This window comes from Schistocerca nitens, chromosome 1 (genome assembly GCF_023898315.1).
Source record: "Schistocerca nitens isolate TAMUIC-IGC-003100 chromosome 1, iqSchNite1.1, whole genome shotgun sequence".
Classification (NCBI taxonomy): Eukaryota; Metazoa; Arthropoda; class Insecta; order Orthoptera; family Acrididae; genus Schistocerca; species Schistocerca nitens.
The window spans coordinates 1,059,989,459-1,060,003,639 of NC_064614.1; the positions used below are offsets into that span (position 1 = coordinate 1,059,989,459).

Consider the following 14,181-nt stretch of genomic DNA (forward strand, 5'->3'; position numbering starts at 1 on the left):
GACTATTACTATTCCATGAGTGCATAATTACTCTTTGTAATATTCTCTCTGGTGTTTTGAATGGGCTTCTAGGATCTTCTCCATGCCGAATAGCCGCATTAAATAATTGTAATTTTGCTATCGAGATTACTGGAAGAACGAGATTGAAAATATATTGTATGCTACCCAAGAAAATATATACTGAGCATTTACATCAAAGGTGTGTAAGGAATTTCATTATATATGTATTCTCTAACTGGAAATTTGCACGGAGGTGTCGTTTCGTTGGTACTCAGAAGGGAACTTCCGATGAATTGGAAACGAACCTGTAATTATTAGATCCAAGAGCTCCATTATTTCTTCGGATAATTAAACTCCATCAAAGCAAACTTTCCGCTGGATCTGAGGTTTTCCGACTGACTACGCAGCGCAAGAAAACCAAGACATTTTATTTACACAGGATTGCAGATCGCTTCGAATCATCGAGACTGCGGACAAGAAGAGTTATCGTCCGATTCTGATTAAACAAGTAAAGCTTAATTATAACTTTCTTGAGCGACTGTGATGACTGTGATATTGCTGCTTATGAATGAGATTATTAATAAAATACTAATAACTAACTTTTCTCCTCACCAGCAACCAGTATAAACACAATATTAATTAAGATTATAATAATCACCCGTTACTTGGGAAGATTGCTGAAATTAATATTTTATACAAAGCAGGATACCAAGGAGGAGCGCGTAAGTAGGATGCTGTAGTGCCAGTTAGGTATTCAGCTCGCATTGCCGGGTAATACCAGTCACGTTTGTAGATTAAAAAGTTGATGCTCTAGACCAGTGGTTCCCAACAGCTGGTCCGCGGACCCTCTGGGGTCCGCGAGCTATGCCAGAGGGGTCCGCAAGATGCTACTAGAATAAAAAATATATTAAATACATTTCGTATGATACTCAATTGTTATTTTTTAAGGAGTCTGCTACACTAAACAACCAGATCTGAAGCAAAGATTTTGAGCAAAAATCAAAAATTTAACAATAACAATGATGGCTAAATTGGGAAAGTTTTAAGCTCAATATTTTTTCAATGATGACTGTGTCAATTTTTTTCTATGTACCAAAACTACAAAACGTGTAAAAAGACTCTTAACTTGGCTTTCTTAGGTACTTGATACTGTGATATGACAAGGTACCAATCATGCTCGATGAGGGGGTCCTCGAGAAAATTTTGTTGGGAACCCCTGCTCTATACTATTGACCGGCGTGTTACCCTGAGAGCGATGTCCTTGGCCCTGGCTCGGAGAGTCTCGTTGGGCGTTGCGGCGTCCTGGTCCAGCAGCTGGCGCACAGTCAGGTAGGCCCACAGCCGCTCTGCTGACGCCACGTTGACGGCAGCTGGCTCTGGTACGCGGTCCGTCGTGTTACGGGACGTGCTCAACACGACACAGATCAGCCGTCTGGCCCCAGGGGGCAGGCGGCCCGCCACCACCAACTCCCCGCCGTCGAACAGCATCGAGAACTTCACCTTCGTCAGTGCGTCCTCATCCACCTGTTAAAAAACTCATTTTGTTAACCAACTTACGTACACTTCTACGTGTTGGGAATTTTATATACCGATTCTGACGTTGTGTACGGGAATAGTCATAACATTTAATTTTAACTCCAATATCTGCACCAATCGGGCAGGTAGGTTAGAAAATTTAATAAGGGAAATGGATAGGTTAAAGTTAGATATAGTGGGAATTAGTGAAGTTCGGTGGCAGGAGGAACAAGACTTTTGGTCTGGTGATTACAGGGCTATAAATACAAAATCAAATAGGGGTAATGCAGGAGTAGGTTTAATAATGAATAAAAAAAATAGGAGTGCGGGTTAGCTACTACAAACAGCATAGTGAACGCATTATTGTGGCCAAGATAGACATAAAGCCCATGCCTACTACAGTAGTACAAGTTTATATGCCAACTAGCTCTGCAGATGATGAAGAAATAGATGAAATGTATGACGAGATAAAAGAAATTATTCAGGTAGTGAAGGGAGACGAAAATTTAATAGTCATGGGTGACTGGAATTCGTCAGTAGGAAAAGGGAGAGAAGGAAACATAGTAGGTGAATATGGATTGGGGGGAAGAAATGAAAGAGGAAGCCGCCTTGTAGAATTTTGCACAGAGCATAACTTAATCATAACTAACACTTGGTTCAAGAATCATAAAAGAAGGTTATATACCTGGAAGAATCCTGCAGATACTAAAAGGTATCAGATAGATTATATAATGGTAAGACAGAGATTTAGGAACCAGGTTTTAAATTGTAAGACATTTCCAGGGGCAGATGTGGATTCTGACCACAATCTATTGGTTATGAACTGCAGATTGAAACTGAAGAAACTGCAAAAAGGTGGGAATTTAAGGAGATGGGACCTGGATAAACTGAAAGAACCAGAGGTTGTAGAGAGTTTCAGGGAGAGCATAAGGGAACAATTGACAGGAATGGGGGAAAGAAATACAGTAGAAGAAGAATGGGTAGCTCTGAGGGATGAAGTAGTGAAGGCAGCAGACGATCAAGTAGGTAAAAAGATGAGGGCTAAAAGAAATCCTTGGGTAACAGAAGAAATATTGAATTTAATTGATGAAAGGAGAAAATATAAAAATGCAGTAAATGAAGCAGGCAAAAAGGAATACAAACATCTCAAAAATGAGATCGACAGGAAGTGCGAAATGGCTAAGCAGGGATGGCTAGAGGACAAATGTAAGGATGTAGAGGCTTGTCTCACTGGGGGTAAGATAGATACTGCCTACAGGAAAATTAAAGAGACCTTTGGAGAGAAGAGAACCACTTGTATGAATATCAAGAGCTCAGATGGCAACCCAGTTCTAAGGAAAGAAGGGAAGGCAGAAAGGTGGAAGGAGTATATAGAGGGTTTATACAAGGGCGATGTACTTGAGGACAATATTATGGAAATGGAAGAGGATGTAGATGAAGACGAAATGGGAGATAAGATACTGCGTGAAGAGTTTGACAGAGCACTGAAAGACCTGAGTCGAAACAAGGCCCCGGGAGTAGACAACATTCCATTAGAACTACTGATGGCCTTGGGAGAGCCAGTCATGACAAAACTCTACCATCTGGTGAGCAAGATGTATGAGACAGGTGAAATACCCTCAGACTTCAAGACGAGTATAATAATTCCAATCCGAAAGAAAGCAGGTGTTGACAGATGTAAAAATTACCGAACTATCAGTTTAATAAGTCACATCTGCAAAATTCTAACGCGAATTCTTTACAGACGAATGGAAAAACTGGTAGAAGCGGACCTCGGGGAAGATCAGTTTGGATTCCGTAGAAATGTTGGAACACGTGAGGCAATACTAACCTTACGACTTATCTTAGAAGAAAGATTAAGAAAAGGCAAACCTACGTTTCTAGCATTTGTAGACTTAGAGAAAGCTTTTGACAATGTTAACTGGAATACTCTCTTTCAAATTCTGAAGGTGGCAGGGGTAAAATACAGGGAGCGAAAGGCTATTATAATTTGTACAGAAACCAGATGGCAGTTATAAGAGTCGAGGGGCATGAAAGGGAAGCAGTGGTTGGGAAAGGAGTGAGACAGGGTTGTAGCCTCTCCCCGATGTTATTCAATCTGTATATTGAGCAAGCAGGGAAGGAAACCAAAGAAAAATTCGGAGTAGGTATTAAAATCCATGGAGAAGAAATAAAAACTTTGAGGTTCGCCGATGACATTGTAATTCTGTCAGAGACAGCAAAGGACTTGGAGGAGCTGTTGAACGGAATGGACAGTGTCTTGAAAGGAGGATATAAGGTGAACATCAACAAAAGCAAAACGAGGATAATGGAATGTAGTCAAATTAAATCGGGTGATGCTGAGGGAATTAGATTAGGAAATGAGACACTTAAAGTAGTAAAGGAGTTTTGCTATTTAGGGAGCAAAATAACTGATGATGGTCGAAGTAGAGAGGATATATAATGTAGACTGGCAATGGCAAGGAAATCGTTTCTGAAGAAGAGAAATTTGTTAACATCGAGTATAGATTTAAGTGTCAGGAAGTCGTTTCTGAAAGTATTTGTATGGAGTGTAGCCATGTATGGAAGTGAAACATGGACGATAACTAGTTTGGACAAGAAGAGAATAGAAGCTTTCGAAATGTGCTGCTACAGAAGAATGCTGAAGATAAGGTGGGTAGATCACGTAACTAATGAGGAGGTATTGAATAGGATTGGGGAGAAGAGAAGTTTGTGGCACAACTTGACTAGAAGAAGGGATCGGTTGGTAGGACATGTTTTGAGGCATCAAGGGATCACAAATTTAGTATTGTAGGGCAGCGTGGAGGGTAAAAATCGTAGAGGGAGACCAAGAGATGAGTACACAAAGCAGATTCAGAAGGATGTAGGTTGCAGTAAGTACTGGGAGATGAAGAAGCTTGCACAGGATAGAGTAGCATGGAGAGCTGCATCAAACCAGTCTCAGGACTGAAGACCACAACAACAACAGCATCTGCACCAACATGTCTATACACTTGGAACCCACTGAAATCCTTGTGTTTCAGTATCATAGCACGCCACTAGAGGAGGCTAAACTAAATGGTGCAGCCCGTCTACACTTTACCAAAAAACTGCGCCATTTTCTTTTGGCTCTTGTAACTGCTTGCTACGGTACTGTGGTGCGGGTAGCCGGCCGATGTGGCCGAGCGGTTCTAGGCGCTATAGTCTGGTACCACGCGACTGCTACGGTCGTAGGTTCGAATCCTGCCTCGGGCATGAATGTGTGTGATGTCCTTAGGTTAGTTAGGTTTAAGTAGTTCTAAGTTCTAGGGGACTGATGACCTCAGAAGTTAAGTCCCATAGTGCTCAGAGCCATTTGAACCATTTTTTGTGGTGTGGGGATTTCAGTGCGTACCAGGACTACAACAAGTAGCTGAAATCCAACAAAAATTTGATTGCATAACTTTATATACGTACCAGCTACGTTGCCAGTTTAATGATACAGTCTAATGATATTGATTATTCATTTTAACAAAAGAACTCCTTCATCAGTTATCGCTCTCATTACTCATGTGGTTATTGTGGCGTATGTTGACGGATAGCAGAAAATCTTAGCACCAAGAAAGAGTTGAGCAACAAAAAGGAAAGTTGGTAGGCGTCTTTTTATATCTCAAAGACGAAGTCTATTCAAATTTCGCGCCATTCGCACAAGACTGGCGTTAGTACCTTACTACGACGATACAAATCAGTTTTGCGATGCAAATCATTTCTGCTTGAAATACACGCTGTAATTGTCGTGAGTGTTATTACCTTTGATTAGTGGGTTGATGTCAGTGAAGAATGCCTTTGCCGCGCGGGATTAGCCGAGCTGACTAAGGCACTGCAGTCATGGACTGAGAGACTGGTCCCGGCGGAGGTTCGAGTCCTCCCTCGGGCATGGCTGTCTGTGTTTGTCCTTAGGATACTTTAGGTTAAGTAGTGTGTAAGCTTAGGGACTGATGACGTTAGCAGTCAAGTCCCATAAGATTTCACACGCATCTGAACATGTTTTTGAAGAATGCCTTTAAGGCGACAAAGACACCATTACCAACGTCTCCCCGAGATCGAAAAAGTCGCATAACAGGGCTACGAGAAGCTGAATGTTGTTTCTGCGATATTGCAGAATGACTTGGCAGGAACTCAACCCACGGTACGTGATTGCTAGCAGTGGTGCTCGGCTTACGGCTCTGGCGCGCCGTATTGCAACTGCAGCAGCAGTTTGAGCAGCAGTTGGCACCACATTGACACGACGGACTGTTACAGATCGATTACTTCAATGGCAGCTCCGAGACAGACGCTTTAGCATACATTCCACTGACCCTAAACCACCGCCATTTGCAATTTCAGTGGTGTCAAGTGAGAGCTCGTTGGAGGGCAGGTTGGAGGACTGTTGTGTTTTCTGATAAGAGCTGGTTCTGCCTCGGTGGCAGTGATGGTCGTGTGTTGGCTAGGCGGAGTCCAGTTGAGGGTCTGGAACAACCTGTCTGCATGCTAGATGCACTGGAACTACGACTGGAGCTATGGTCTGGTCTGTGAATTTCGTATGACAGCAGGAGCACTCTCGTTGTCATCCCACGCACCCTAACTGCAAATTTGCACGTCAGTCTGGTGATTCGACCTCTTGAGCTGCTATTCGTGAACAGCATTCCAGTGCGTGTTTTCCAGCAGGACAACGCTCATCAGCATACCGTTGTTGTAACCCAACATGCTCTACAGGGTGTCGACATGTTGCCCTGGCCTGCTCGATCATGAGATCTGTCTCCAAATTAGCACATGTGGGACGTAATCGGACGCCAACTCAGTGTCATCCACAAATAGCATTAATCGTCCCTGTATTGAATGACTAAGTGCAACAGCCATGGAACTCTAATCCACAAACTGACATCCGCACATGTACAACACAATATATGCACGTTTGCATGCTTCCATTCAACGTTCTGGATGTTAAACCAGTTATTAATGTATCAGCTTTTCGCATTTGCAATTTCTTATCTTGCGCTTACATTAACTTGTGATCTTCCACTGTTAATCACTGACATATTTTACCCAGCTAATTTACTTACTTAATAACACCAAAAGCTCTCTAGCACTTTAGTGTTACACAATGTCATGAGACGATTCAAGCTTCCCAGAGTGGAAAGCTAGCAACAATGCTCAGGTGGCAACAAAATTCTTGAAGATTACATTTACCCTTCCATTCTATGTACTTAGTGAGCACAGGGGCAGAAATTAGCCAAAACATATTGTGCTCATTTATTGACAGGCTAATGCCAGATCACGGCCATTGGACACCACTACTAGCTATGGTTAGTGTGGATCCGAACAAGTCCAATCTAGAATCTTCCAACGCATTAAAATATGTAAAATATTCCCGCTCCTGACCACACATCAACAAACATTATGCTTCAAACTCCCACATCGACAGCTGCAAAGGACTGAGTTCGGTTTTCATGCTCTTTTATCAGTGAATTCGACGTGCACCTCTCTCTTCAACTTACGCCAAAACATGTATTGTGTCTTACTGAAAAAATATCGTGACATCAATGTTCATATCGTGAAGTCTGGTTTGAATAAGGTAGGCTTTTCTTCCTGCACGATTATTGAGCGCTTTATGGATATAATGCAATCTGTCATTCCACAGCTATGCAGTCAGAAACAATGCCTTTGAAGCATGGATCTGGAGACATCAATATCCTAAATTCTGTTCGTAACCCTTGAACTCCATACTCTGCATCTGACATCCTCTGTGGACTCTTGGATTACACTCTCAGAAGCACGTGGAAGTTTGAAGAAAGTGCATAGCGTTATTAGCTTCCAGAAATAACACTGAGATAGGGTGTGGAGGGGGCACACCCTTTAAAGCACTTTCTACAATTATCGTTCCATAGCTTTCTTTTATTTCCGATGTTAGGAGACTCTCATCCACTACACAACTAGTTCTGGTTCCATTAGCGTCGTATATTTCCTCATTCTTTGTGCTGTATAAGTTGGGAAAAGTTTTCTATTCAGTCAAACTGCAGTGTGTAAATTGGTTTTGCATTTTGGCAGAATCTGAATCTTGTGGCATTAGAGTAAACTTCCACCTCAAAACTGGAGAGCTGGGACGCATGCACCATCGACTGTGTGCTGAAACTGCATCCTGTATACACTGTTGAAAAGCACAGATGTAGCACCTTGCGTTGCATATCAGCTCCATGCGTTCTCTTGCTGACATGGTAGTCAAGTGCAGCGTCCACCATGCCTCCTCCTCGTTCCCCTCCTCTCCCGTCCCTTCCCTTCCCTCCCCTCCCCTCTCTTCCCCACTCATCGCTCTCTGAAAGTATGACTGTGGCACCATGCTGGCAAGGACACTTTTCCTGCCACATCTCGTGGCTCATGTGTCTTAAAGGCTGTGCCAGTCTCAGCGCTAATTACAGCTTGTAACCGCTGCTCTTTTATAACGTCCCCACACCAATGACTGTGATACTGGTCTGCTATGAAGCTATGCTTATCTCTCATTTGTATCATATCACATTAACTGACAGTGGATTACTGTTCGACAGCTCGCAGTGTGACAAAATCACACCTACTACTAAGTTTTCTAAGTTTATTCTAAAGATAAGGCTAGGTCAGGCTGTTTCACATATTGCCAGCTTATGTCACTAACAGACTATGCTTACAGTAACGCTTCGAATTTCTGTTTCTACCCTCTTGATCATCTTTCTGTTAGGCATGACTGCGGAATTTCTATGCAAATAATGCTTCTTGTTCCTCTCCTTCTTCGTCTTCTCCTCCTCCTCCTTTAGCATTTGTTCCAATTGGCGGCAGGGTGCACTCAGTGGAGTCGTTGTCTCAATTTTGTTTGATCCTGGGCCATGTTTGAATGAATCGGGCCATCAGTGTCTTGATTGCCCCTTGGGTCTCTTTCTCATGAGTTACACTGTGTAGGCTGCCTTTGCTACAGTATCGTCCTGTGTGTGCACCACATGTCTGAACGATCATGGTACGCTTTTTCATATTTTCTTCTGGATCAATCTGGCTCCAAAACGTTTCCTGATACTGTCGTTCGAAACGTGATTCAGGTGTATGTCGTCACCTGGACATCTAAACATCCTCTTCTCCATGACTCCCAGTCGTCGTTCTGACTCTATTGTAGTTGGCCAGAAATCAGTGCTGTAGAGAGCGATGGGGTGGATGGTGGCAGATCTCTGAATTCATATAATACTGCATCTGATAATAGCAGGCGATTTTTGTTGTTATTTGTCGCTTAATGCAGTTCAGACAAGAAGAGAATAGAAGCCTTTGAAACGTGGTGTTACAGAAGAATACACAAGAAGATATACAGAGATGAAGTGGCTAATGGGGCTTACTTAAACAGATTTGGGAGAAAACAAATGTGTGCCACAACTAGCTAAAATGGTTCAAATGGCTCTAAGCATTATGGGACTTAACATTTGAGGTCATCAGTCTCCTAGACTTAGAACTACTTAAACCTAGCTAACCTAAGGACAGCACACACATCCATAGGCAGGATTCGAACCTGCGACCGTAGCAGCAGCGCGGTTCCAGATTGATGCGCCTAGAACCGCTCGGCCACAACGGCCGGCAACTGGATAAAAGGAAGGATCAGTTGGTAAGATAGACGCTGAGTCATGAAGGATTTCATGAATTTCATAAAGGAGGGAGACATATGGAAGTACTAAGTAAGAAGTTTCAAATAGTTGTGTATTGCAGTAGATGTTAGGAGAGGAAGAGACTTGCAAACGACAGATTATCTGGAGGGCTGCATCAAACCAGCCTTCCAACAGCCTTACAACCTGAGTAACAATAGTGACGAAACGTCCGCAGAGAGTGCGCAAGCCTACCTGCTCGCCGTCGTAGTTGAACGTGACGTCTGTGAGCAGCGGCGAGGCGATCTGGCGGTAGAAGTTTCGCAGCTGCAGGTGGGCGTCGGCGGCCTCGTAGATCCTGCGGCCGACGCCGCTGTTGCGCACTGCGAGGCGGCGCAGGAAGCCGTAGTCGGCGTCGGTGCCGAAGGCCAGCGTGAAGATCGCGGCCTTGGTCTTCGAGTTGCACTCGGTGATGCGGTCCACGAAATTGTCCCCGATCCTCACCCCGCCATTCGGCACGCCGTCCGTCAGCAGCAGCAGCATGGGCGCGTGCCGAAGTCGGCCTGACGTCTTGGTGCCGCCCCCGCTGGTCGACCTCGCTTCCAACACTCGCAGCGCCGTCTTCAATGCGTTGAACATGTACGTGGCTGCCCAGCACACACGTGAGTCAACTTTTAGCATATAGGTTCCTAATCACTGGCAGCTAACGAACTACACTACTGGCTATTACAACTGCTACACCAAGAAGAAATGCAGGTGATAAACGGGCACTCAGTGGACATATATATTATACTAGAACCGACATGTGATTACATTGTCACGCAATTTGGAGGTATAGACCCTGAGCAATCAGTACCCAGAACAACCACCTCTGGCCGTAATAACGGCCTTGATACGCCTGGGCATTGGGTCAAACAGAGCTCGGATGGCGTGTACAGGAACAGCTGCCCATGCAGTTTCAACACGATACAACAGTTCATCAAGAGTAGTGACTGGGGTATTGTGACGAGCCAGTTGCTCAGCCACCATTAACCAGACGTTTTCAGTTGGTGAGAGATCTGGACAATGAGCTGGCCAGGGCAGCAGTCGAACATTTGCTCTATCCAGAAAGGCCCATACAGGACCTGCAACATGCGGTCGTGAATTATCCTGCTGAAATGTAGGGTTTCGCAGGGATCGAATGAAGGGTAGAGCCACGGGTCGTAACACATCTGAAATGTAACGTCCACTGTTCAAAGTGCCGCCAATGCGAACAAGAGGTGACCGAGACGTGTAACGAATGGCACCCCATACCATGACGAAGGGTGATACGCCAGTATGGCGATGACGAATACACGCTTCCGTCGTGCTTTCACCGCGATGTCGCCAAACACAGATACGACTATCATGATGCTGTAAACAGAACCTGGATTCATCCGAAAAAGTGACGTTTTGCCATTCGTGCACCCAGGTTCGTCGTTAGGTACACCATCGCAGGCGCTCCTGTCTGTGATGCAGCGTCAAGGGTAACCGCAGCCATTCTCCGAGCTGATAGTCCATGCTGCTGCAAACGTCGTCGAACTGTAAGTGCAGATGGTTGTTGTCTTGCAAACGTCCCCATCTGTTGACTCAGGGATCGAGACGTGGCTGTACGATCCGTTACAACCATTCGAATAAGATGCGTGTCATCTCGACTGCTAGTGATACGAGGCCGTTGGGATCCAGCACGGCGTTCCGTATTACCCTCCTGAAGCCACCGATTCCATATTCCGCTAAGTCATTGGATCTCGACCAACGCGAGCAGCAGTGTCGCGATACGATAAACCGCAATCGCGATGGGCTACAATCCGACCTTTATCCAAAGTCGGAAACGTGATGGTACGCATTTCTCCTCCTTACACGAGGCATCACAGCAACGTTTTACCAGTCAACGCCGATCATCTGCTCTTTGTGTATGAGAAATCGGTTGGAAACTTTCCTCTTGTCAGCACGTTGTAGGTGTCGCCACTGGCGCCAATCTTGTGTGATTGCTCTGAAAAGCTAATCATTTGCATATCATAGCATCGTCTTCCTGTCGGTTAAATTTCGCGTCTGTGGCACGTCGTCTTCGTGGTGTAGCAATTTTAATGGTCAGTAATGTAATTAATCAGTTTATAACGTAATACAGGGTGCTCTAAAATTCCCGTTATAAACTTCTAGGGCTTGTGGAGGAGATTTATTTGATAATATTTTGATCTGGAACACCGAAAACGTACCATTTCTGGGTTACAACTTTCCGAAAAGAAGTTAGTAGTGCGACTATTTTTACGAGTAATTTATTAGGCGTCACCAAGTACATCACTTTTTTTACAGTTCCCCTCATTAGAACCAAAGAAGAAAAAAAGTAAACTTAATAGGTTTTCTCAAACACTATTGTTTATAGTAAAATTTAAATCGGTTTTGTCCTTCTCAAAGAAAGATTAGCATTCAGATCCGCTGTAGGTAAGGCTCGATTTGGTGACCACAAAGTTCTGTGCACATGCTGTACCTACGAATTATTTTGTGACACACATGTTCCGTCACAACTGATTTCTCTGGAATCCGTCCAGCACTGACCACAACTCAGTCCACCAGTTTTTTCTGTCTCTACAGGAGTCTAATAAACCAAACTCTTCATTCAGTCCCATAGGAAATAGTCTTGTAGAGTCAAATCCAGTGATCATGGTGGCCATATGATTGGACCTCCTTGGCCTATTCAACTGTGCAGATCGTTGGTCCCGATGTTCCCGAACATGACTTGAAAAGTGAACAGATGCGCTGTCATGCTGAAGCCACACGTCGTGACCGACGTTCAGTCTCACAGCAACCATCAACACGCCCAGTAAATATTGAAGGAAGGTCAAGTACAAAGAACCTGTGAGCTTGGATGGAAGCAGGTACAATACAGTCACATGACCATCCACAATTCCTGCCCACACGTTGATACCAAATCTGTGTAGGATCCCTGGATATGTGTGGAATGTGGGTTTCCGACTGCCCAGACCGGGATATTTCGAGAATCTAGGGCACAATCCCTAGTAAATTTACGTTCATCCGTGCACCGTGAAAATACTAGGGGCTCATTGATACAGCGGCGCAGAAACTACATACAGTACTCAATGAGTCATGGAAAATCGGCTGTCATTATTGATTGTACCCTTTGGAGGCGGTATGGATGTAGTTATTGGTCATACATACATACCAGACGCTCACAAACTATTTTATATTCCGGGCAACCGCAGCTGTTGAAAGGCATGATGTTAGGAAGAACTCCGCTTACAGCTGGTAAAATTGTTGTTACTTAAAACACGACCGGTTTCGCAGCTACAATCCGCTTCATCAGGGGAACCTACATACTAAAATTAGTAAAGAAATGTCTGAAAAATACTCACAACGTATAGAGACACTAGGCACACAATTGGTCCTAATCAAAATTTACTATTCAGAGAAAATCATCAATACTATGCATTCTGGCTAATTTTCATTGTTTGTATGATTAGGTGGTAGTATCTAATAAAATTATGTACTATTCTCTGTTGTAAAAGTAACAACCTAGTCATATGATGTCACACTGTCCACATGGATAGCTTCCCTTCGGCCAGCCAGCTAGTTTCTCTTTGTCGTTCATGCAGCCGCTTTTACTTTTCCCTGTAATGAGCTGTCACACTGGTAATATAATGCCACCTGATACTTTTCACATAGTAATTTGCGTGTGCCACGACCAATCATGATAACAATGACAATTCTTTAACACCAATCCAGTCTCTTTAAAAAAAATTGCGTTCTCTCACTATACAAATTTTTCTTTTTGGATTCGGGCAAATTTTTAAGAATGATGCACGTCTTCTTTACCTTTCTCTCACCATAGTATTGAGGATATTCTATGAATAGTAAATTTTGTTACGAGTATATTTTAGACATTCCCTTGCTAATTTTTGATATCCACAAAATGTGGTGACATTCTACACCAATCCTCATAAATTAAGGATAATTGCAGAATGTGGTGCCACACAACGTGGCACTACACAAAACTGGCGCTAATAGCATAGGTACATAGGGAACACACGCAACACAGATCTGTAAGTCCACGGTATTGGTGATAAGTTGAGAAAACCGCCACTGTTTCCTGCGCATGTACCCCGACATCAGTATGGGAGATGATCACTGTGCACACGTACACAGGCCGCACAACGGGTTGACATACTCTGGATCAGGTGGTCGAGAAGCTGCTGGATTATTGCCTCTCATTATTGTACCAGTACTTGTCGGAGTTCCTAAAGTGTCGTAGGGGTTAGAAGACGTGCAGCGATACGTCGACCGAGAGCATCCCAGACGTGCTTGATGGGATTTAGGTCTGGAGAACAGGTAGGCCGCTCCATTCGCCTGATAGCTTCTGTTTCAGGGTACTCCTCCACGACGGCAGCTCGGTGGGGCCGTGCGTTATCACCCATCAGGAGGAAGGTGGGATCCACTGCACCCCTGAATAGGCGGACATACTGGTGCAAAATGACGTCCCGACACACCTGACCTGTTACAGTTCCTCTGTCAAAGACATGTAGGGGTGTACGTGCACCCCACACCATCAAATAACGACCTCCATACAGGCCCCTTTCAAGGACATTAAGGGCTTGGTATCTGGTTCCTGGTTCACGCCAGATGAAAACCCGGCGAGAATCAGTGTTCAGACTATACCTTGACTCGTCCGTGAACATAACCTGAGACCGCTGTTCGAATGACCATGTACTGTGTTCTTGACACCCAGCTTTACGGGCTCTCCTGTGACCAGGGGTGAGTGGAATACACCTTGCAGGTCTGAGGCGAATAAATCATGTCTGTTCAATCGTCTGTAGACTGTGTTTGGAGACAGCTGTTCCAGTGGCTGCGGTAAGGTCTAGAGCAAGGCTACCTGCAGTACTCCGTGGCCGTCTGTTGGCACTGATGGTGAGATATCGGTCTTCTTGTGGTGTTGTACACTGTGGCTGTCCCGTACTGTAACGCCTGGACACGTCTCCTGTCTGCTGAAATCGTTTCCATAATCTTGAGATCACACTTTGTGGCACATGGAGGGCCCGTGCTACGACCT

At 44.4% G+C, this 14,181-nt stretch overlaps 1 protein-coding gene across 2 annotated transcripts in view; it reads right to left on the reverse strand.

The window, feature by feature from the left end:
* LOC126197671 (inter-alpha-trypsin inhibitor heavy chain H4-like) overlaps positions 1–14,181 on the reverse strand; it is a 164,960-nt gene that overhangs the window by 75,921 nt on the left and 74,858 nt on the right. For both annotated transcript variants that reach the window (XM_049934655.1, XM_049934656.1), the window contains exons 9-10: positions 9,357–9,748; positions 1,246–1,524 (exon numbers count right to left, since the gene is read on the reverse strand). In XM_049934655.1, coding sequence (XP_049790612.1) covers positions 1,246–1,524; positions 9,357–9,748 — 671 coding nt within the window. The remainder of the gene's footprint in view (positions 1–1,245; positions 1,525–9,356; positions 9,749–14,181) is intronic.